Source organism: Aegilops tauschii, chromosome 5 (genome assembly GCF_002575655.3).
Source record: "Aegilops tauschii subsp. strangulata cultivar AL8/78 chromosome 5, Aet v6.0, whole genome shotgun sequence".
In the NCBI taxonomy this organism is placed as follows: Eukaryota; Viridiplantae; Streptophyta; class Magnoliopsida; order Poales; family Poaceae; genus Aegilops; species Aegilops tauschii.
In genome coordinates this window covers 536,957,902-536,977,318 of record NC_053039.3, presented here as the reverse complement: position 1 = coordinate 536,977,318, position 19,417 = coordinate 536,957,902, and the positions used below count along the sequence as shown (strand labels likewise).

Below are 19,417 nucleotides of genomic sequence, written 5' to 3'. Positions count from 1 at the left end.
TGTCGATTTATCCAAATCATCCAATATTACTCAAGATTTGAGCTCGTGTCACTACCCTTGCACTTCTTGTACGCGGTCTCTCGCCCCTGCCTGGCTACGCTGCTACATTTCTGATGTCAGGCAGGATGAATTACCTCATTTTCAATGTTGTGTTTGCCTCCTGGGCCTGGCTTGTCACTGGTTCTATTTTGGTCGAAGTTTAAGTTGTGTTTGTTGCTGTTCGTAGTAAGGTCACTGCCGCCTAGTCTCAGTAAAAGTAGTGCCTGTGAGATCATAGTGAGTGGACGGTCTGGAGCTCGAGCTACATAGAGCTACCTGCAGAACCGGAGTGTTCTTGGTGTGTCCAAGCAGGCAGGCAAACAAAACACAGGCAGATTATAAGATCAGAATGACTGAAAAATGAGGCAGTTCATCCTGCCCGACACCAAAATCCGTAGAGCAGCAGCATAACAGCAAAATTTGGTTGATTTCTACTGAAGAAACAGAGCTACATATGTATTTGGTCGGTCGATTCTACTGCTGAGGAGTGAGAAGAAAGAGCTACATCCGCATTGAGAGTACAAAGTAGTAAAAACAAAAGAATCAACCCAGCCGGCCAGGCCCCGGCACCGGGCTCTCCATGTACAACGGCACGCCCCGGCGCCGGCGCCCGCGCCACGCCGGCTCTCTCGACACGACGACGCGACCTCCCTCCCGTTTCCTATGCTGTATTTACACTGCGCCGCGATCTCGCTCGCTCGCGGCGAAGAAGTCATCCGTTCCACTTCTGTCGATCTCGGTATCTGACGGTCTCTGTCTTGGCTCTGCTTAGAACGGGGCCGGCATGCCGCCGGCGCCGGGCTGGCTCCCCCGGACGCGGGGGGAGGCGAAGAGGGACGAGTAGAGCAGATCGTCCCCTGGCGGCATCATGTCGAGGCCGTTGTACATGCTCTGGATGTCGTCGTAGCTGAGGTCCACGAACAGGTCGTTCCTGCCGGCCTCGTCCGCCGCCTCCTTCTTGGGCACCATCAGCGTGGCCATCATCTCCTGATGCGCCGCGGCGGCGGCGGGGCTCTGGGCCTGGAACGCCGCCGCCTGCTGGAACAGCGACGGGTCGTTGTCGACGATCTCCGACTCCGGCGTGCGCGCCTCGCCCCACGAGTGCGAGTGCGACTGGGACTGCGAGTGCGAGTGCGAGTGCGAGGTGACCACCATGTCCGACGCGGCGTGCTCCTCCTTGGGCTCCACCATCATCTCCTCTCCCCCCTGCTGCTGGAGCTGCATCTTCTCCCACTCGTTCTTCTTGTTGTAGAGCCGGCAGAGCACCCAGTCGTCCAGCTGAAGAAACGAATTCAGATCGGAATCATCAAAATCAGCACCGAATCAATCAATCAATCAATCAAAGCAGCAGGGATCTGAAATCCCAACCAAATCAACTACTAGTAATCAACCAATAGTAACTTACCCTGAGCGAGCCCTTCTTGCTGGCGGCGGCGCGGCCGGCGTCGGCGAGGCGGTACTCATGCATGATCCAGTCGGTCTTAACCCCCTTGGGCGCCTTGCCGGCGTAAAACACCAGGGCCTTCTTGATCCCCATGGTCCTCCCACCGCGGGGCGCGACGGGCTTGTCGGCGCCGGTGGCCTTCCAGTATCCGTTGCCGGCGGCGCGGTTGGGGCGGGAGCCGTTGGGGTACTTGCGGTCGCGCGGGGTGAAGAAGTACCACTCGCGGGTGCCGAAGAGGGCGCGGTCGGGGAGCGCCCACGGGTCGAAGCGGTAGAGGTCGACCTCGGCGATGATGGGCACGGGCAGGCGCTGGCCGGCCGCCTTGCGGCACAGGTAGTGCTCCACGAGCTCGTCGTCGGTGGGGTGGAAGCGGAAGCCCGGCGGCAGGTTGAGCTCCGCCTCCGCGTCCCTCTCCCTCCTCCTCACCGCCGGCATCCCCATGTCCGTTGAATCGAAACTTGGAAGAGAGTTGGTCGATGAGATCGCTCCGCTGCTGCTGCTGTTGATTCCGATGGCTGTTGAGATTGTGGTGAGCGAGCTGTGTGGTGTGGTGATGGTGGTGGTGAATGGGGGATGGGGGAGGGGATAAATAGGGGAGGGGGTGCGGGAGCGGTCTGGAAGGTTCGGAGGGGAGGGGGCGGCTGCGTGGAGGGTTTCTTGGGGAGGAAAAGGGCACGTGTGGGGGGATGGGGATGAGGTGGGGGGTTTCGGGGAAGGTGCAGTGGCAGTGGCAGTGGCAGGCGTATCCGGGCGGCGGGATTGGTTGGCCACAGCCCACGGGGTAGGGTCGGGGTTGCGTCATGGCCGACTTCAGCTGGCGCTCGGTTGTGCGGTGCGGCGGGGAGCTGGTCGGCACGCGCGTGTGTGGCTGTGCCCGCCGCGGATCGTGGCGAGAGGTGGGGAGTGCTGTGGCTGCGTGGCGGCTGCTCGGGTCTACACCTGTCTTTCTTTTGCTTTTTTCTCGAACCGGACGCGTATCGTGGCAGCAGCTGTTTTATTTATGGGATATCCTACGAAACCAAATTTGGGGGGAAATAAATGTGATCATTTACCATTGCTTTCTTCTGATTTTTTTCTATCGTGCATCTACCGCGTATGATTTTCTGCCTTTTTAGGAAAGACAGCTCATATCTACTCCCTCTGTTCCTATTAGACCTTTTACAGATTTCACTATACACTACTACGATGTATATAGACATACTTGAAAGTGTAGATTCACTCGTTTTGCTTTATATGTACGAGTCTATAGTAAAATATCTAATAGGTCTTATATTTTGAAACAAATGGAGTAAATTTTTTGCAATAAACCTAGGGCATCTCTTACGCGGATCGTCTGACCGTTCGCACCCATCCGGACCGCACAATACGGGTACGTTATGCCATCGAAAGCAGTCTTGTATTGGTTCCTTTGGCGGTTCGGGCTTTATTTTTTTCGTAAATCGAACGCAAACGGCGGGGAGCTGGCTTTGCGGGCGATTGGTCCGCTGTCACGTAAGCATCCGAAAACCCTGGCCAACCCAAACTTTTTCTCACTTGCACCATCCTCCCCCCTCCCCCCCCCCACAACGCGGAAGTGGTCAGCGCCGCTCCAGAACGTTCAGCCGCATCCATGCCGACCCGGAGCATACGCGAACTCTCACGTTGCTCCCGCATTGAAGCTGCGAGCCGACCGAGAGCGCCGCCCGCACGACTTTCGGTTCACGCAACTGCTCTGCGTTCAAACGACAGCCCATCCATCCACCTCCCTACATTAAAACATGTGCCGTTGTTCAGGAACCTGCTCCGCGTCACCCGTACGCTCGTCTCCTGCCCATGATTAACCACCTCGCCGCCTGCCCCTGCCATCCGCCTGTTATATAAGCTCCAGGCCTAATACCAGCCGCATCCAACCTCCTCCGATCCCTATCTCCTATTGGCACCAAGACCGCCATGGCCTTCTCGAGCTCCAAAGCCCTCTGGGACAACCTCTGGTCCGAGCAGAAGGAGATCGCTGCCAATGCAGCCGGTGACGGATGAGCTCACCGGAAGCCAGCGCTCAGACGCCCTAATGGACGAGGCGGCCGAAGACGAAACGACCTATATCGACATCACCATGGGCGAGGCACATGCTCACTACATCGAGATGGTGTAGGAAGAGTGGCGAGCCGCGTCCAGGCAGGCACAGGCCAAAAACGCTTACAATCCCTGCCTCCTCGACGAGCACCAGCACGCGGAGGAGCAACTTGCCACCGGAACACGCATCGTGCCTGACATGGACGTCCACGAGCAGGAGGCGCTGATCGAATTCTATCGCTCCACCCGCGACATCCGCAGGCTGTACCGTGTCCATTCGGCAGAGTTTTTTTTCGAAAACGGAGGCAAATTTTTTGCCTCATCCATTAATTAAGGAGAAGAGAGTTGCCCATTAATTAATGACAAGACGAAAACCATCACAAAACTGCTGAGCGGCACCCACAAGATATCCGGCAGAGTTAGAAGCCTCCTTCAAGGAGATCGGCGAGCGCGACGGATGAAGTGTACGACAAGGACAAGGATTCCGCCTCAATGATGCCCAGCCGTCACAACGACGAAGTTGGCATGTCTGCGGGCGCCGCCAGCAGCGAGGAAGAGTAGAGCATGGGAGGTCTCCGGCGCTCGGGTCCTAGAAAAGCCAATTAGCCACTTACTGGCTCCATGGAGGCGGATAGTTTCAGTTCCCGTGGCTCATGACCGGCAGGACATGAGGAACAGGCGCCCAACATACATGAAAAAAAAGGTTTCTATTATGTTGTGCCACTTATATTTAAAATATTTTCAAACTACACAGTAATCAAATGCAATATATAATATTTATTTTTATTTTAGCTCATATATTATTAATTCAATAATGCATGCTTCATATACTCAAATCACTGAAATATATTGCAATCAATTCCCGCAGCAAACCGGGAATGCGTTAGGGAACGCAAGTGCGGGGCACTCACCTGCCAAGTTCTATCGACCACTCGTTTTGCCTCACGATTCATGCAGTAGTTCAATCACGTCCGAGGGCACAGTAAAAAGGAAAATTTCTAAAAAGAAAATAAGTTTCAACGATGAAACTTACGATTTTTGCATCTAAAACTGCAAAGTTTCAGAGATATAATTTCAAGCAATATTTTCTATCGGTCCTAGACACAAAATAATAGATTTTTATCGCTCGCTCGTACTAAGTTTCTATAGTGAAACTTAACATATATTTTTTAAAGTCGTCAAAATATATTCAAAACGGATCTTATTCGAAAGCGCTGGTCAAGATAAACAAGAATAGGAAAACGGAACTTAATTTAGAGTTTTCATTAAAAAATATAAAATTTTAAAAATCAGAAGCCAAAATGAAAAACAAACACCGGGGAAATGCACCGTGTATACATGCTTCTTGAAATTTGTCAGAAGGAAAATTTAAAAGATAGCAGCTGATTGGCCGTGTAAGTATTTCAGTAATGTTACCCAACTGACGTTCTCTGTGAGAGGGGTGGCAACCAAACGTCATTTGATGGTAGTTTTAGTGGAGAAGAAAAACCAAACGGCGGCAATTTTTGAACGAAAAATACATTATCTGAAAAAAAAAATTGCCATGTCGCTCTAAAAAAAACTGTCACCTTCTTAGAATAAAAAATGCCACTCTCCTACGTTCGCCAGTTTCGAGAGTCCAAATATATATTTGCGAGGGGAGGGTCCAAATATTTGGACTCCAAACCAAACACCTTGCGATTGCAAAGAAGTCTCCAGCGCATCGTCCAACGCGTCCAAGATAGTTTGGATGCAACTAGCGTGTTTTGTCTCACACGACGAAATCCAGCTAAAGATCAAGATGTGATCGGCGGTCGTCCACAGAAACAAACGTCGAGTGCATGCGCACATCACCGGTACAGTCAATTTGACCACACGCAGATAAGGTCGACCATCGACCTGTGAAGCGGCGATATTTATCGTGTGCGCTGTCAACGAAAGGGATCATTCATCGGCAAGATCTTTATCCTTTATTCGCTGCACATCGCGTTTAATTTAGGCATGGTTAATTACCAGATAGTAACACGCTGTAGCCACTAGCCGGCCAGCTACGTACGTGCAGTCTCGGTCCCCGGCGGATGTCGATCGATCCCCAAGTACTAGTAAAGATCGGAAGTCGACCACAAGCTGGTCGTTCGACCGTGAAACGGGCTGCTTTTTCCTCCATTTCTTGTGCAGGTGACCGCGCTAGCACTGACGGCAGCGCCAGAAACGGACGACGGCTCCCGTCGCGGTCACCGCGGCCGCATGCGAGCGAGCTCGGCGTTCGTCGGGAAGATTCGCCCGCTGCCTCGCCGCTTCTCCGGCGGCCGGTGCTTATCCTCTCGCCGCCTCACATATTCTACTACCACGACGCATTTTTGTTGCCCACGCCACTGTTCGCTTGCTTGCTTAATTCGGCCAACCGCCCGGTCGCATCTGGCGGCATGGTGACCGGACACATGCCCGCCGAAAAGCCGCGGAGCACGCTTCCCCAGCTCTGTCACTGTACAGGCGCGGTGATCGATCGTCCGAGCACAAATCGCGCGCCGGCCCGTGGCGGCAGCGCTGGACTCGAGTCCCAGCTCGTGGAAAGACGCGTGACGATCGACCAATCGGTCTCGCGCGCCGCGCGCGCATAGGTAGGCCTCGGCCGACGACGTGTGCCCCGGCGGCGAGGGCGCGTGGCTCCGTGGCCTCGCTCCTCCGTTGGCTGCGTGGCGCGCGGTGGCGGGGCGTCGTTGTCTCTCATGTCGACCGACCGCGAGCGAGACGTGCGGATCCTGGGCCTCGCGACACGGGGGACTGGGGATAGGATCGGTGGTGCGTGGCTGCGCCGCCCGCGGCGGTGGACGCACGCACGGGCGTGCCTGGTACGGCAGGCGAGGACCATGTGTTCCTCGGGCGCGCAACGCGATGATGCATGTGCACCTACCGACGTACGGGGGTGGCTACAGTAGCTGAGTAGCTAGAGTGAGGTGAAGTGAAGTGAAGCAACAAATGAAGATCACACCTTACCTTGATGTAAACCTAGGTCACTTTACGGGAGGGTCAGTTCTCGATGCAAACTACCTTAATTTTCGGTTATTCGGTGCAACTCGTTCACGGCTCTAGAATTTGCCAACAAATAAGGAGCGGCAAACTCCTCCGGAAGTGGTAACAACCGTCACTTGTTCGACTGTAAAATGAACTTTTTCCAACTCCCTTTGCGAAGAGGATCTTCCACCATGACCATGTAATGATGGCGCGCCAGGAAACGGCCAACGGCCCCGACGAATCATCACCGTCCCATCTGCTCGTGCCGTCGCCATCACCGCGGATGCGAGCTCGGCATTCGTCCAGAAGATTCGCCCGCTGCCCCGCCGCTTCTCCGGCGGCCAGCGCTTATCCTCTCGCACATATTTTACGTACTCTTTTCCGCCCACGCCACGGACTGTTTGATTGGTTGATTCGGCCGGTACGCGCCGCACACGTGGAGGCCAAGCGAAGGACCGGATCGCAACCAGCCCAGATGCCCGGACACATGCCTGCCGAAAAGAGTTGAGCACGCTCTCCCAGCTTTTCCCGCAATGATCGCATGGCCCCGAATCACGAGCCGGCGCGTGGCGCCACGGGAGAGGCGCCGCCGGCAGACGGCAGGGGATCGTCGACACGGGTGCCGACGGTGGACCTCGCGTCGCACGCGAATGCCCCGGCCGAGGACGCGTACGTGCTACGTGCGGCAGCAGGTGCCATGGCGTGACAGGGCGCGTGGCTCCGCGCCCGGGCCGCGACGTGGTCACGACCGCTCGCTCCGGTTGGTTTGGAGTCTCGTCTCTCGTGTGATCCCTCATCCGTACGTACTTCGGTTGCCATCGCTGTCTCGCATGTCGACCGCGCGCGGGCGGGACACGTACGCAGGGCCGGAGGATCGGCTCGGCGTGCGCGCGTGCGTGGCTGCGGCCGTGGTCGCGCGGCTACTGCCCCCCTGCCTACCGACCGTGTTTTCTTTCTACAGTTGCAGTGCGTACGTACGCCTGAGGGATCTTGAGAAGTCGATGATACACGATGGGGACAATTTTCGTGTTTTGACTCTTTTCCACAAGTTGATCCAAATTTGACTCTAGTTTACAAAAATTTCGGGATCTGACCATTTTCCTACCGCCAAGGTCTCTTGCGGTAGGGTTGCATGCCCTGCCGCAATTTTTTTTAAGTATCAGACACAGTGTGTATTCGTACCAACCGCCGGACACCTCAGCGGTAGGGTTATATAGGTTACCGCCACTGTGTTTGCCGGTAAGGGTCCATGCTGCTGATGTGGATAAGTTACCCACCGCCAGAGACCTTAGCGGTAGGCTGTTATACCCTACCGCCAAGGACTCTGGCGGTAGGAAAAGGGTCAGATCCCATTTTTTTACAAACTAGAGTCAGATCTGAAACAACTATCAGAAAAGGGTGAAAACATGAAAATTGTCCACACGATGGGGGTGTGTGTGGACGCTTTTCGCATGATACGAATATCCTCATTCCCATAAATGCCTAGCTAGATGCCCACTGACTAGTGTCGAGAGTGAAGGGCAAATTTGATAAATTTGACCTATAGACGAAATCAAATCACAGAATGAACTATCCGTGAAACTATTTCACGCGACTGACTTTTTTGTGTGACGTCCGACACGAAGGCGCCACACTACACTGTGCAACGCCTCACAGATAGGCGCTACACAGCCAGCGTCGCACCCGTGTGATCAGAAAATTACTAAGTCAGTGCAGCGCCTGAGAGCTAGGCGCCACACTATACAGTGTAGCGCCTAGCTCCTAGGCGCTGCACGCCTGAGAGCTAGGCGCCACAGGTCAGCCGCGTGAAATAGTTTTACGGACAGTTCATTCTGTGATTTGATTTCGTCTATAAGTCAAATTTGTCAAATTTGCCTGAGTGAAGTACTCCCTCTGAGCCCATGTGCCTCTGGCGCGCCTGCTAGTGGTACCTTGCTAGATCCATGGCTAGGCAACAAATATCTGACATTTTTAGGCAGGAGCAATCAGTTTGCTGTGGTAAAAGTGATTAGCGACGAAATTGACACCCTATGGCGGCATCGAGTGGGCTGGAGAGTATAGGAAAGTGGCCACAATCACTTTTCTGCTGCGGCGAAATTATAAGTGTGGTTCGGAGAAAAGGATCGATCAGCGGCGGTGGACGCACGGGGGTACAAAGCGAGGACCATGTGTTCCTCGAGACCGCAATGATGCATAACTGTATATGCAGGTATCGGCACGGGATTTTGTTCAGGTCGGCCGGTCGGCGGTGCACTGCACTGCGCCGGTCCGATCCAGCAGCATCGCATATCCCAATATCCGGCCCCCGTCGTTGCTGCAGTGAATTGGAGTGAAAGTGAGACCATGCGCATTCCTTACCCTGAACATGTTCAAGGCTCCTCCCTTCTCAAACTCACTTGAGAGCATCTACAATCCGGCTCCTCAAACGTCCCATGTACATCCGGATGGATGATCTGATTAATGATCGGTCAAAAAATCAAGATCAAGTGGGATTTTTTAAATCAGGTATATACATCCAGGATAACCGGCACCCCTCGTATTAGTCCATATTGAGACCGATCAGATAGACCAACCGACCTCAAATTTCACCAAATTAATTAAGTCCGTCAAATACAACCGCCCACCGCCCACGTATGAGTCTTCACTGTCCTCCATCCTTGCTCCCCTATTCGCGCCGCAGCCCTCACCCGCCGGCGTCGTCCGTGGGAGTGAGCTGCAGGGCGGAGAGCGCCGTCGTCCGAAGGGAGCGGCAATGATGACAATTTCGGCCAAGGAGGACGTGTCCGTGCTGTGCCCGCCTGCCCCACATGCGCCGCCCTGCCATTGAGAAGGAAGCACCACCTGCCCCGGCTGTGACCAACGACAATCCGACGGCCGGATGGATGATTCGGATGGATTTACACAACCGGGGGGGGGGGGGGGAAGGGGGGTCGGCGATGGTGTGCGACTCGTTGCAACTCCAATGGGGCATGAACAAGAACGGGAGCCGGTGACGCCCGGTCCGCCTAGGTCCTGTCCGATGAAATGTCGCAGTAGGACACGGTACATTTTTTTGCTCCATTTTATATCACTTCATTCATTATGCGCCATGTCCTTGGATAAATTTGTACCAAATCTCATTGTATTGTATTTACATGGTTTACAACCAAAAAAACAAAAGTCAGATAGTTTGCAATAAAATAAATTTAAAATTGTGGCAAAATATATTTATAAGAAGAGATGATACAATTATTGATTTCTATGTGAGTCCACATATGCTCAACCAAATCATTTTGAAGTTGAATGTGAGTTGTCCGATCACGTATTTTATGATGAAATTGATGAACAGTGCAAACGTTGCCGCCTCACTCTCAGGCTCAACGTTTTCACTCAGGTAATACCACCCTTGGTCATATATGTTGTCATCACACTCATTCTCTATGATCATTTTGTGCATGACCACACAAGCGGTCATCACATCTCACATAGTCTCAAGGCTCCATGTTCTAGCATGGTACCGAACAAATAGCACATCGAGATTGGAGTGCACCAAAAGTACACTCCACCTTCTTCCTAGCACTATCTTGTTCTTGTGCCAACCTAGCCCACTTCTCTCCATGGGGCTAGGAGATTGTGTCCATAAATGGAGACCACGGAGGATAGCTATCATCAGCTAGTAGTACCCCTTGTTGTATTGGCGGCCATATTGATCTCATAGTTCACCTTTGGGGCATTGCCTTCCTGCCTCGAGAACACCAGAGAGCGCAGAAGTATGTTGATGTCATTCCGAGAACCTGCCATGCCGAAAAAAGAGTACCAAATCCAGAGATCTTGTGATGCCACAGCTTCAAGTATGACAGTGCAACCATCAACATGTCCCTTACATTGCCCATGCCAAGCAAATGGACAATTTTTCCACTTTCAGTGCATACAGTTTTGTTGGGGAACGTAGTAATTTCAAAAATTTCCTACGCACACGCAAGATCATGGTGATGCATAGCAACGAGAGGGGAGAGTGCTGTCCACGTACCCTCGTAGACCGACAGCGGAAGCGTTATCACAACGCGGTTGATGTAGTCGTACGTCTTCACGATCCGACCGATCAAGTACCGAACGTACGACACCTCCGAGTTCTACACACGTTCAGCTCGATGACGTCCCTCGAACTCCGATCCAGCCGAGTGTTGAGGGAGAGTTTCGTCAGCACGACGGCGTGGTGACGATGATGATGTTCCACCGACGCAGGGCTTCGCCTAAGCTCCGCGACGGTATTATCGAGGTGTAATATGGTGGAGGGGGGCACCGCACACGGCTAAGAGATCTCAAGGATCAATTGTTGTGTCTCTGGGATGCCCCCCTGCCCCCGTATACAAAGGAGCAAGGGGGAGGCAGCCGGCCAAGGGGAGAGGCGCGCCAAAGGGGGGAGTCCTACTCCCACCGGGAGTAGGACTCCTCCTTTCCTTGTGGGAGTAGGAGAAGGGAAGGGGGAAGGAGAAAGAAGGAAGGGGGCGCCCCACTTCCCTAGTCCAATTCAGACCAGATCATGGGGAGGGGCGCGGCCACCTTTTGAGGCCTTTCTCTCCTTTCCCGTATGGCCCATTAAGGCCCAATACGAATTCCCGTAACTCTCCGGTACTCCGAAAAATACCCGAATCACTCGGAACCTTTCCGAAGTCCGAATATAGTCGTCCAATATATCGATCTTTACGTCTCGGCCATTTCGAGACTCCTCGTCATGTCCCCGATCTCATCCGGGACTCCGAACTCCTTCGGTACATCAAAACTCAATAAAACTGTCATCGTAACGTTAAGCGTGCGGACCCTACGGGTTCGAGAACTATGTAGACATGACCGAGACACGTCTCCGGTCAATAACCAATAGCGGGACCTGGATGCCCATATTGGCTCCCACATATTCTACGAAGATCTTTATCGGTCAGACCGCATAACAACATACGTTGTTCCCTTTGTCACCGGTATGTTACTTGCCCGAGATTTGATCGTCGGTATCTCGATACCTAGTTCAATCTCGTTACCGGCAAGTCTCTTTACTCGTTCCGTAATACATCATCCCGCAACTAACTCATTAGTCACAATGCTTGCAAGGCTTATAGTGATGTGCATTACCGAGTGGGCCCAGAGATACCTCTTCGACAATCGGAGTGACAAATCCTAATCTCGAAATACGCCAACCCAACAAGTACCTTTGGAGACACCTGTAGAGCACCTTTATAATCACCCAGTTACGTTGTGACGTTTGGTAGCACACAAAGTGTTCCTCCGGTAAACGGGAGTTGCATAATCTCATAGTCATAGGAACATGTATAAGTCATGAAGAAAGCAATAGCAACATACTAAACGATCGGGTGCTAAGCTAACGGAATGGGTCATGTCAATCACGTTATTCTCCTAATGAGGTGATCCCGTTAATCAAATGACAACTCATGTCTATGGCTAGGAAACATAACCATCTTTGATTAACGAGCTAGTCAAGTAGAGGCATACTAGTGACACTCTGTTTGTCTATGTATTCACACATGTATTATGTTTCCGGTTAATACAATTCTAGCATGAATAATAAACATTTATCATGATATAAGGAAATATATAATACTTTATTATTGCCTCTAGGGCATATTTCCTTCAAGTTTATACTTCCAAGCATTTCCGGAAAGCCTCTCAAAGCATTGATTGATAACAACCGAGTTGTATCCGCAAAATTTGCTGATCTAAAGTGCTCCGGGCCAAACACTCTAACCACTTGGCAGAACATACACAATGATTCAAGGCACGTGGAATCACTCATGCGTACGTACTCTCATCAACTAGATCATCAGAAACTCGTACGCAAGCATCCAAATAGCTGTAGTGCATTTTTTATAGGAGGTGAAGCCGACCTTTCCAAACACATCATAGTTGCAAGTGAAGTAAAGTGATTTTGGCCGATGGAAATAACCATTGAAGAGTAGGGCATGGTCGTTTTATTTGTTACGATTCCACCCAGTCGCATGGCCCGGTATTGATCCCTTGCACAATGGTCGCTACCTCGCAATGTGTTCAGTCACTCGAAGTGCAGCAACCACAACATCAACATCATCATCATCATCATTGGACAATGCTTCAGATGATAGTGAGCATATTACATTATTGTAAAAAGAACACAGACGAGCTATCGACCATGATCCTTCTGAGTGATGTTAATTCGTACCTCACTAGACAGCAGCGGGCGTGGATGAGTTTCGGCCCGGCAAACGACTGAACACCTTGTGGGTACGCGTGGACGAGTCTCGGGCGGTGAAGGGCTCCGTCCTTGGCCCATTCAGGCAGCAGGTTGGCGAACCCCACATCCTCCGGGGTGACTGTGGAGGTGACGGTAGTATGCCGAAGGGCGGCGACAACCCTAGGTACGGTGCAGACCGCGAGCTACACCATCAACAGCAAGAAGCGAAACCAACACCGGCGGCTGGGCGGTTGTGGATGCAGCGGGCAGCGGATGGATGGGGCACCAAAGCTGGCGAAGAGGCCTGAAGTTGGGTGGTGGTTGCGAGAGCAATGAGGCTGGGGAGTCTGAGCTCATTTTAGGATGGGTCGAGAGTGAAATGACCTATGTGCCCTCGTAGACGGGCGAGAGAAGGACAAGGGATGTCACATAGCACATACGTCCAAGACGTGTCCGCGCCGAGCTAAACAAGACCAAATTTGGACAGAAAACGGGTCAAAGCAAACATGAAAACAGATGTCCGTCCGTTTGCCGTTGGTCCATATTTTTTGTTCTCACGGGCCTAAACAGATACGGACGGACGAAATGCGTCGGCTCACTCGAGTTTCCCTTAAGCCGCGTGACTTTGACATCTCATGTAAGAGCATCTACTGTCGGATATGTCAAATACGGCCCCTCAAAGGTCCGCGGATGCGCCCGGACACGCCTTAAATTTCAACAGTTGCATCCGGACACTACTAGGGAAAAGCCTAGCAGTAGCGCGGGTTTTTGTCCTATCAGTAGCGCGGGGTGCCGCGCTACTGATACGGCGCTACAGCTAAAGGTTAGCAGTAGTGCGGCCTTACACGCGCTACTGCTATACGTACTTAGTAGTAGCGTGTTTTTAAAAAAGCGCTACTGGTAATTTTTAGTAGTGCGCCTTTGTACCCGCGCTACTACTATTATTGCTACTACTATTATTGCGTATTCTATTTCCTTTTTCTTTTTATGTCGTATTCATACATCATTATACAAGTTTTCATATAGTAGAAATTTAGAGATTGTTTTTACATCATAATCATCATATCATCATCATCATCATCTCATTAACAATTTATCATTATAATACATCATTGTCATATAACAACTCCTCATAATCATCATTGTCACTTAACAACTCCTCATTGTCATATAACAACTCCTCATGATCATCATCATCAACTCTAGCTAACACATTGTAACACATAATAACACATTGAACCTAAGACCTACTCTTTTTTTATAGGACCTACTACCTTCTCTTAGGTAAAATATGATAGGCCCCGACTCTCCATTATGGAGAATGGACATTATCCTGTCTCCAATGCTTGCACTTCGCACAATGTTGCTTCCAAGTAGCTCCCTACAATTGACCATACATTTTTTCCAATCTTTGATTGTCATGTCTTCATCGGTTTTAGAAATTTGGTATGAACAGGAGTGATTCGTCGGATGACCTAGCGTAAGTTCAAAACATCAAGGCGACCATTCGGAAACATTAGATGAGGCACACAATCCTTCGGGATATTCTGTTGAAAAACATAGTAATAACTTCGTAGTTAGCAATGTAGTTGAGTTTTAGAAGAATTTATGCAAAAGATGCACGGATGTCGTAATAATAATAAAATCTTACCATGACATCTCCATGGATGTTACCGTAGTTCAACACGTGCACTAGTGGCACGTATTGACCATAATGTGGAGGAGTTTGATAATAGATATTGTAATTCTCAAGATCAGTAATAAATGAGATCAGATGATTTTTCTCCTAATAAGTTAATTCTGAGCCATCCACTACAAAAAAATACACTTCCGTGATGATACATGTTTGTCATAGTAGGTCGCGTTTTTTGTCATGCATGTACATCCATGACGATTTTATGACAGAATCAAGATAGTCATACCTGTGCTGTCGTAGAAGTGTTCCATGACATTACCAAAATTATCATCACGGAAGTGTCCACTTTCATGACGATAGATCGCGCGTCACAGAAGTGCTTTCGTCAAGGGTGACCGACACGTGGCATCCACCGTAACGGAACGCCGTTAAGCTATCGGGTCGGGTTTTGGATCCGATAACCCGTTAACAGCCCCGACCAATGGGAAATTTCCACGTGTAAAATTCTTATTGGCCGGACGAAACACGTGTCAGCTCATCAGTGGGTCAGATAGGCGCCTATGATATGTCGACACGTGCCACGGCCCACCACTGGCCCATTTAGCTTACAAAGCCGGCCCATTTGACTTGGTCAAAAGTTAACGGGCTGGCCCAAGAAAAGCCTGTTAACGATCTCTTCGCAAATAGCCCATTTTACGGCCCGTTAACTCACGGCCCATTAGGCCCTAAAGGAAATCGACCCAACAACGTCATGTGGGCCGTCGAATATAACACCAGCCCATTTCACTTTCGGCCCATGTATGCCCCACGACGTCTTTCGGCCCATATGAGGCCTTCGTATCATTCGGCCCTTTACAGGCCCACGGTGACTCTAGCCCATAATGAACAGTAATTTTCTTTATACCCGTTAACGGCCCGTGATTTACATGGGCCGTTTCCAGCCCGTGTTAGCTTTCGGCCTATTGACGGCCCATACGTTCTTGGGCTCCTTTTCGGACCTCGATTACTTCCGGCCCGTTACTGGCCTGTTCCCCTAATGGGCCAAATTCGGCCCATGGCAAGAGTCGGCCCGTTACTGGCATGTTCCCCTAATGGGCCAAATTCGGCCCATGGCAAGAGTTGGCCCGTTACTGGCCTGTTACCCTAATGGGCCAAATTCGGCCCATGGAAAGAGTCGGTCCGTTTCTGGCCTGTTAACCCGTTGCACCGTTTCCAGCCCGTCCTATATTCTGGCCCATTAACAACCTGTTATGCCTGTGACAGAATTAAGCCTTTGCTGTCCTACGGCCTGTTAACGGCCTGTTACCATGCTGGGCCGATACCAATTAAGCCCGATTACGGCCCATGTAGACCCATTTATCCGACGGCCCGAGGCCCACCGATTACAGGCCCATTTATCGACGGCCCGTAGGAGACCCATGGATCCTGCGGCCCATATATGGCCCATGTAGTTGCGGCCAGTAGCAAACCAGGGAAAAAGAAGACTAGGAAATAAATAAGGCCGAAACTAACGCTAGGCTATTAAGGCGATTGCACAGTTTACATCCACTCGGCATCAAAGATCGCCACCAGTGCAAATATAGGGAACACCCTACACTATACAAAAATGGCTTGCTGTTTTCTTCAGCCGGTGGCTGCACGTTAAGAATAAATTTTGTATCGCACCAAAACAAATTACAACTATATAACAAAAGGAAGGTTGGCATAAAACTTAACAGTCTAGCAGATAAATGCACCACCAGAAGTTCAGAAGCTCAGTTCATTTGACCTGACTGTTACGTTTTCATGCTGTATTGTCTGATGGAGCACCATAACCCTCGCCTTCATTTCCCCTAGGCCCCTGAACAACATAGGAATTGTCTGATAGTCTGGTTTCAAAACCATGCATATCTTGACGACATTGAGAAATGTTTCTCCTTGTTTCACAAAGGGTATCTGTTAGGGAATGGACTTGTGTCTGGAGCGCAGATACAACATTGCTTTGAGCTTGCATATCCTGATCATGAGGCAGTTTGGACGATATTGCCTTAACAACCAACCCAGTATTACGCAGGAACATGCTTTTGGCACTGTTAGTGGACAGGTACTGACCCACTGCAGCAAGAGCTGACATTGCGGTTATAGTTGCCTCGCCACCTTCAGAAGGTGGCGGTTCCACCATTTTTTCCATAGCTTGCTGAAAAGTTGAGGTTTTACATTAGTAGTACCAGAACAGAAGATATTAAGGAGGCAGCAAAACCAAACAAAATAGCTTTGGTCTATATACAGAACTTATTCTGGTGAACCCATGTAAAATATTAGTTGTATTTTATTGCAAAGTACATAATAAAACCAGGTTCCAAACATATGACCATGTACCATCGCTAATGTATTGTCTATTTCTTCACATTGTATTGAGGGCTAAGGATAAAGAGACGAAGTTTATAATACGGTAAGCATAGTATGACATCATTCATATCACAAAACAACTGAGGACAGACAAACAGGCAATTGTAACGTTGTGTGGGCAAGTCCAGCACGGAACTAGATTACGGGTCAAGATCAAAGGAACACTACTCCTCTCTTTTAAACCTTGTAAGGTGCAATGATACGCTAAGACAATTGTGTATAAAATTGAAAAGAGTAATAGACATTGGCTGCAAACCATGCAGTTCAAGGCACAAGTCAGAGTAAGTAGTAGTTAAAAGGCATGAGGATTAAGAACTTACAACAGCGGCTTTGACTGGTGTAGTGATGCCCTTCTTCTTGCTGGTGTGACAGTCCTTGAAGATTTCCACAACATTTGGTTCAGGTACTTTTTGGTCCTTGCGGGCTTTCCTCTGCATTTCGAACAAGTCAATATAGATATGATAATATGGTACATCGAAAAGAGTGAAACAACAGCTAATTACAAGAGCCTCGCAGTGTGCAATATAGCTACGAGATCCTGTCGTCTGTTGGAATTTCACTTTCGTACGGTTGGCCTTGTTCTTTGAACAGTTCACCTACAAGAAGATAGATTTGTGTGGCACATGCGTAAATCGGACTTCAATATGTGATCTGATCACATATATATAATGTACTTGATACTTCGGATCAGACCAGTGTTTAACAAGGCCCTTCCAGTCTTCATCTGATATATTTTCCACTGGAGATGTTTGGGAAAGTTCACTGTTAGCCTTGCCTTCAAAGTGAGTTTTCCTCAAGTTATACCGATACTGTCGCAAAGCAGACTTGAAAACATGGGTGCAAGCTTGTCTGGTTGCATCATCTTGGCTATCCAACTTGAACCTCATCTGTTGAAAATTATGGGAGTCTCATTATCAGCAACCTAGAAAGTATGGGACAGAGCAAGACGATATTACTAGTTTCCATACATAACCATACTTACAGATAAATGGTCGAGGAAGGTGTTGAACTGGGTTTCGTCTTTGTCATTCCTGTACTGAATCCATGTTGGGAGGATACGTACATGACACCTAACGGCAACCGCTGCCTCTGATACTAACTTGGCTGACTCTGTAGCATCACGTGGCCTTTTTAAACCTGCCTCAAAACGGATCTCCATTCTTCCTCCTCTAGATTTAGTTAACCTATCGAGCATTATCCCTGATGTTTGTTTCCTCTTGCGCCTAGGTGCTAGTCCAACAATGAATATAGGAAGTGTTAGTGTACATCAAACTATGAGACTACATATAAAGAAGCATGCAACTGTAACTTGACTCCAGCAACTACCTTCTTGATGTTGAAGCTCACAAGGTTCATCTGATATTGCCAACTCGTCTTGTGTCAAGAGTGCTTGGGAAGTAGTGTCAAGTGGCAAGGGAGCTTGGGAACGTGCTGCTAGCTCAGTTGACGCACGAGTAAGTCGTGCAGCTGGTAGTACCGTGGTAGGTGTTGCAAGAACTAGGGCTGTCTCTGCTTGTTTGGTGGCAGCTATTTGTTTTTGTTTTTCTTGTTTTGCAACTCGTGTAGCATGGGATGTCGTGTTTGTAGAATTTTCTGCTGGACTTTGACCTTCTATTGCACCATCAGTACCAGCAGAATCTGCAGGATTCATCCGCTTCTCATTCCCTGCCATTCTGTGTTTCTTCCTCTTTCTCTGTGCCATGTTAAGTCAAGCCGACAAGAAAAACGAATAACAATTTAGTTCTTCAGAACAAATTGATGCGTGATGCAGACGAACTGAACTTTGATGTTAGACAACCACATGATAGGAGGTTGTAATATGTATGAAAAAAAGGACAGAAGAGATAACCAGAACTATGATGTGTAAACTAAGAAGAAGACATTTCACCAAATTAGAAGCAATGCAATGGAAGTTAGACACCATATGAAAGATGCTACAAATATCGCTCTGCCAAGTTAGCAGTGTCTCATCATAAATGTCGTTTAAACAAATGTGAAGCAGTACAAGAAATAAATCATATGCAAGATGCAAACAACATCACACTACCATGTTAGAGGTCTCTCGTCATTAGTGCCATTGCATATTCACAACATTGCATATTCACAGCTTATGATGTGTAAACTAAGGAGAAGGCATTTCAACAAATTAGAAGCAATGAAAGCTAGACACCATATGAAAGATGCAACGAATATCACTCTACCAAGTTAAAACTGTCCGTCATAAGTGCCATTTCAACAAATTAGTAGTACAAGCTAGAAAAGAATGTGAGATGTAACCTATATCACACTCCGAAGTCAAACATGTCTTATGATAAGTGATTGTTGCAGGTTACACAACAGTAGTAATTTGATGTAAGAACATGGTGTGATAGACAGATATTGTATGTTCTAGAAACAGGAACACGTGTCTTATTCAAGTATAATGTGTAAAGTAAGCAGATGGATTTCAACAAAATTAGAAGCAATACAAGCTAGACATCACACATAACATGCAACCACATGTAACAGTGCCAAGTTAGAGGGAGCACCGGTGATGCTGCACTAGGGGAGATGTGCTCATCATAAACACAGCTTTGTTGAGTGTCTATGCATGTGTTGTCTTGGAAATCATCTTGCGGGTGTGGAGGAGTAGAAACTGTAGAGGCCCTCCGTTCGGAAGGAGCAC

General features: G+C 49.4%; 1 protein-coding gene across 1 annotated transcript; it reads right to left on the bottom strand.

The window, feature by feature from the left end:
* Window positions 1–447: 447 nt before the first annotated feature.
* Window positions 448–2,102, bottom strand: LOC109760241 (NAC domain-containing protein 2). Its single transcript, XM_020319076.4, has 2 exons — window positions 1,445–2,102; window positions 448–1,317 (listed from the first exon to the last, which is right to left on the bottom strand). Exons 1-2 carry the CDS (start codon window positions 1,922–1,924, stop codon window positions 808–810), a joined length of 990 nt encoding a protein of 329 aa, XP_020174665.1. The 5' UTR covers window positions 1,925–2,102; the 3' UTR covers window positions 448–807.
* Between the last annotated feature and the right edge of the window lie 17,315 nt (window positions 2,103–19,417).